This window comes from Teleopsis dalmanni, chromosome 2, assembly GCF_002237135.1.
Source record: "Teleopsis dalmanni isolate 2A chromosome 2, ASM223713v2, whole genome shotgun sequence".
Lineage (NCBI taxonomy): Eukaryota > Metazoa > Arthropoda > Insecta > Diptera > Diopsidae > Teleopsis > Teleopsis dalmanni.
In genome coordinates this window covers 238,334,693-238,340,528 of record NC_051847.1, presented here as the reverse complement: position 1 = coordinate 238,340,528, position 5,836 = coordinate 238,334,693, and the positions used below count along the sequence as shown (strand labels likewise).

The window sequence follows — 5,836 nt, the reverse complement described above, 5'->3', positions numbered from 1 at the left end:
GACTTCGAAATTTTTAGTAACATTTCCGTTTTTCATTTTCTCTTTTCTTGTTTGTGATTGCTAGACAAAGGTAAGTAAATTTTAGTTTAATTTTTCAATCGTAATATTTTACTGTAATCATTAATTATGTTACAGATTTTTTAAGCGCAAAATAAAGAGTGCTATTTAAAATTGTCAAAGGTGCATTTATATACTTATTTTTTACAACAAGAAATTCTTAAAAAATCTTTCAAAGATGGAAAATGATAATGACGTGGAGCTGCCTCTTCAAAAAGGTTTAACATCAGCAGCCATACTTGAAGTTGGAGATGCAGATGGTGATGATAAAATCTCACACAAACACAATGAGGATGATGGTCAACATAGTAGACAACAGCAGCAGCCCAGCGCCAACATTACTCGAATAAAACAACTTAAGTTGCAACAGCTAGAAGAGTCGTTGCAGATTAGGGAGAGCTATTTGCGGGAAAAATTTAAAATCCTCACTGCAGATAGTGACGACGAGGGTATCGTGGAATCACATTTGCCTGAAGTTGGGCCTCAGCTGAATGCACATCAAGCCGTAGCTGATGAACACTTTTCGCCACATGGCCAACCTCATCTACAGAGTACACCAAGGTTAGTAAATAATCCATCTCTTTATACCTTACAGATCGCTCCCACGCTTACGTCGTCTCAGCTAGCAGCGCGTCAATGCATACCGAGAGATTTGCCTACGTTCCGCGGCGATCCAGAAGAATGGCACATTTTTATAAGTGCGTACGAGCAAACTAAGCAAATCGCAGGTTTCTCCGATTATGAATGTCTAATGCGCTTACAGAGGTGCCTCATTGGTAAAGCGCGCGATGTAGTACGCAATATGTTGGTGTTGCCTAATATGGTTGGAGAAATAATAAACACTCTTCGTATGTATTTTGGACGACCAGAAATAATTCTAAATAAGTTAATTGAGAAAATGCGTCAGTTACCGCCTCCAAGGGGTAGGCTGGGCGATTTAATTGACTTTGCAGTCAACATTAATAATGTAGTTGCAACAATTGAGGCATGTAAGCTCAATAGTTATTTTAATAATCCACTCTTATTACATGAGTTAATAAGTAAATTAACTGAAGATATGAAGCTCAAATGGGCACTACATTCAGCATCAATAGCCGAACCTACACTTCGCGATTTTTCAGCGTGGCTCTCATCTTTAGCAAATGCGGCAAGTAGAGTAGCTACACCTTCTTTTTTAGATAAACCACTAAAAAAGGAAGGACGAGTGCACGTACATCAGACAGCTGAAATGACAACCACGGCAGTTAGGTGTTACATCTGTGGCGGCGGACATAAAATAATGGAATGTGAAATATTCAAGAACGAGCCTACTAATCAACGCTGGCGCATTGTCAAGGAAAAGAAGCTGTGCCGACAATGCTTAGGCGAGCATAGGCGTCGCTGTTTCAATAATAAAGTGTGTGGCATTGATGGCTGCAATGCACGACACCACCCCATGCTGCATTCTCGGATAGACCAATCTACGCCAGCAATATCTTTTACAGCTAACAATGTTTCATCGGATGTAGTAGAACAAATAAGTTTAAGTCCATACTCAAACAAAGCGTTACTCAACAACCATAATTCATCAGTGAATAAAAACTGGTCATATTGCCGAATTCTTCCAGTTACTTTATATGGCACCAAAAGGACTATTAACACATATGCATTGATGGACGATGGGTCAACACTAACGCTTATTGAAGCAAGTCTAGCCGATGAATTGGGAAACGATGGTATCCAGGATGCGCTATGCATTAATTGGACAGGTAATATCAGTCGACAGGAAAATAACTCAAAAAGGCTCAACTTACAAATTTCTGCCAATGCTCCTCAAGCTAAAAAATTTCCATTGAAAAATGTCCGCACAATAAGCAACTTACGCATGTCAGCAGAATCTTTTGCAGCTGATAAAATAAAACAATGGTATCCGCATTTAGATGGCTTGCCTCTAGCAAGTTATACAAATGCTGTCCCCATGCTGATTATCGGCGTAAATAATCCAAACTTAATTTCAGCACTTAAGGTGAGGGAGGGTGGCTGGCAAGAACCCGTGGCGGTGAAAACACGTCTTGGTTGGACAGTTTTTGGTAGTGGTGAATTAAACCACCGTAACAACTTAAACCTACACAAATGTAGCTGTGGACAAGAAGCTGATAGGGAGCTTCATGAGTTAGTAAAGACATTTATAGTAAACGAGAATGTCGCGGTGGCTACCCCAAAAGCAGAATTACTTTCAGTTGAGGATCAGCGAGCAGAGGAAATAATGCGCAAGTGCCAGTTACGCGGAAACCGCTACGTTGTCAATTTGCCATGGAACACCGATACGGTCGAATTGCCAAATAGCTTGCCGATGGCATTACGTCGAGCGGAGTGCTTACGTCGAAAAATGCATGGGGACCCTGAATTGTGTCAAAAGCTAAAGGAACAAATCACTACTTTAGTCAGCAAGGGCTACGCAACTGAGTTGCCACCAGAAGCAATTAACGAGCGAGGTGGAAAGATTTGGTATTTACCAATTTTTATTGTGCGCAATCTACTTAAACCGAAAAAGCATAGATTAGTTTGGGATGCTGCAGCCAAAGCTGAAGGAGTGTCATTAAACGATTTTTTGCTGAAGGGTCCGGATATGCTGCGACCACTTATAAACATATTATTAAATTTTCGTATAGGAAGAATAGCTGTCTGTGGTGATATTGCTGAAATGTTTCATCGAATTCTAGTACAAGAAGCAGATACTGATGCTCAGAGATTTCTATGGTTCAGCGAGACATTTAAAAATATTTGCGTTTATAAATTAAATGTAGTTAGCTTTGGTGCGCGATGTTCACCATATATAGCGCATTTTATTCGAAACCTGAACGCAGAAAGATTTATAGCTGAAAATCCTAGAGCAGTGTACGCTATTAAAAACAATCATTACGTGGATGACTTTATAGATTCAACAAATTCCATTGAACAAGCAATAGCATTAGCCGAGGCAGTTCGCAACATACATGAACAAGGTGGTTTCCATATGAGAAGCTGGACAAGTAATGCACCAGAAGTTTTAGCTGCGTTAAACGAAAATGGTGAACAGACGGGTAAGTCGTTTGATAATAATATCGACACACTTCCAATCGAAAAAATTCTCGGCATGTATTGGGACCCGAAGTCAGATTGCTTTAAATATGTTTTAAAATTCGTTCGTTTACGTCGTAATGTTTTTGCAGATGAAATTGTACCCACTAAAAGAGAAGTACTTCAAATTTTAATGTCCATTTTTGATCCATTGGGACTGGCAGCTTGCCTCACATCATATTTAAAAATACTTATTCAGGATATTTGGAGAAGCGGAATCGACTGGGATCAACCACTGGTACCCGATCTTATGGGCAAGTGGTTAGCTTGGGTTGCCTGCATGCCTATTTTTGCTAATATTTCTGTACCCCGTTGTTATTCACCATACATAACAGAAAGTTCATGTGATGTACAAATTCATACATTCGTAGATGCGAGTGAGTTTGCTTATGCAGCTGTATCATACTTCCGCATTAAAGATAAATATGGAGTAAGTACGAGGATCGTAGCAGCAAAAACCAAAGTCGCTCCAATGCGACCAATGTCTATTCCAAGAATGGAGCTACAAGCTGCTGTAATTGGCACACGACTTATGAATACAATATGTAAAGTACACACATTTGATATTAAAAAGCGTTTCATTTGGAGCGATTCCAAAACGGTGCTAAAGTGGTTGCGTGGTGATCCACGTCAATTTCAACAATTCGTAATGTTTCGCATTGCAGAAATTCAAGAAGCATCAACCGTCGAAGAGTGGAGATGGGTACCCACGAAATTAAATACTGCAGACAGTGCAACGAAAACAAAACAAAGTCCCGAATATGTGCAGCGTTGGGTCGAAGGACCAGAATTTTTGCTACAAGACGAGGATAAATGGCCAACTGAGGTGGACTTAGGTCTGATGGAGACCAGTGAAACTCGTGCAAAATTTTTATATCATCGCGAGACACAACCATGTTTCAATTATGAATATTTTTCATCCTGGATCAAGTTGTATCGTGCCGTTGCAAATTGGCTACTCTACATTGGGAAACTAAAGGCTCGTTGTGGCGGTTTCAATGCTACAAACGTTATTTTGACTGTTCAACATATTGAGCGCGCGAAGCTCTTAATATACAAAAGCGTGCAACAGGAACTACTTGAAGATTGGTCGACACTGAAAATGGGGAGAATAATAGAAAGGAACAGACCGTTATATAGGTTGCAGGTGTATATGGATAACAATGAGCTCATAAGAGTAAAAAACAGAGCGAGTAACTTTACGAATGAGTGTAAACCTCAAACTGATTTTATTTTCTTACCGCCAAAACATAGAGTATCGTACCTTATATGTGCGCACTATCATGAACGATTTTATCACATCCAACATGAAACTGCTTTAAATGAGGTCAGACAATTGTATTTCATACCAAAATTGAGACCATTATTCAAATCGATGCGACGAAACTGCAACGTATGTAAAATTTCATCGGCAATACCTCAAGCGCCGCAAATGGCCTTACTTCCCCCAGCACGACTAGCAGCTTTTCAACGTCCATTTACTCATGTGGGTATTGATTATTTTGGACCAATGGTGGTTATTGAGAATCGCAAAGCACTGAAAAGGTGGGGTGTTATAATAACTTGTTTGACTATCAGAGCCGTTCACATCGAAATCGCCCATAGTCTTAGTACTGACTCATGCCTAATGTGTTTAAGAAATTTCATTGCCAGACGAGGAGAACCTATCACCATCTACAGCGATAATGCAACGAATTTTCACGGTGTCGAGAACGTTTTAAGAAAGGAGTTAAAGAACATTGATTCCTCGGTTATGCAACACAAGCTAGCTCATCAAGGAATAGACTGGAAATTTAATCCACCGGCAGCACCACATATGGGAGGAGCGTGGGAGCGACTGATAAGAACAATTAAGACAGTGCTGTATCAAATTTCGCCATCTCAACGTTTTACGGATGAAAGTTTACGTACTGCATTACTTGAAGTTGAAATGATCATCAACTCGCGTCCTTTAACCTACGTGTCACTCGATAGTGAAGATGAGGATCCAATAACTCCAAACCATTTCTTGTTGGGGAGCGCTAATGGTTTGAAACCATTTTGTGATGCTAAGAGAATCGATCCAAAGATGTGCCTGCTACAATCTGAGATGTTTGCAAATCAATTTTGGCGACGATGGGTGCGTGAGATACTTCCGACATTAACGCGTCGCGGCAAATGGTTCAATAAAGTGAAACCCATTACGGTAGGAGACGTTGTGCTGATAGTTGATGAAACGGCTAAGAGAAATACTTGGGTAAAAGGCATAGTTATCGAGACAACTGTAGCGAAAGACGGCCAAGTAAGACGAGCTAAGGTCAAAACAACAAAAGGCTTTTTGGAGCGCCCTGCCGTCAAGCTGGCCATTCTGGATATCGGCAAAGTTGACGCAAACGACATTGGGGTCGCCTGCGGGGAGGAGAATGTTGCCGAAAATTGCGAATAATTTAAAAACCTTTGTCTGGCAATCATGACAAACAGCTGATTTGGAGACTTCGAAATTTTTAGTAACATTTCCGTTTTTCATTTTCTCTCTTTTCTTGTTTGTGATTGCTAGACAAAGGTAAGTAAATTTTAGTTTAATTTTTCAATCGTAATATTTTACTGTAATCATTAATTATGTTACAGATTTTTTAAGCGCAAAATAAAGAGTGCTATTTAAAATTGTCAAAGGTGCATTTATATACTTATTTTTTACAAC

The 5,836-nt window shown here is 39.8% G+C and overlaps 1 protein-coding gene across 1 annotated transcript; it reads left to right on the top strand.

The window, feature by feature from the left end:
* The first annotated feature begins 235 nt into the window (after positions 1-235).
* LOC119677072 lies at positions 236-5,581 on the top strand. Its single transcript, XM_038088341.1, has one exon. It carries the CDS (start codon positions 236-238, stop codon positions 5,579-5,581), a length of 5,346 nt encoding a protein of 1,781 aa, XP_037944269.1.
* Positions 5,582-5,836: the final 255 nt, after the last annotated feature.

Coding starts and splice junctions, on each gene's coding strand:
- LOC119677072 (XM_038088341.1), top strand. CDS start 236: ATGGAAAATGATAATGACGTGGAGCTGCCTCTTCAAAAAGGTTTAACA.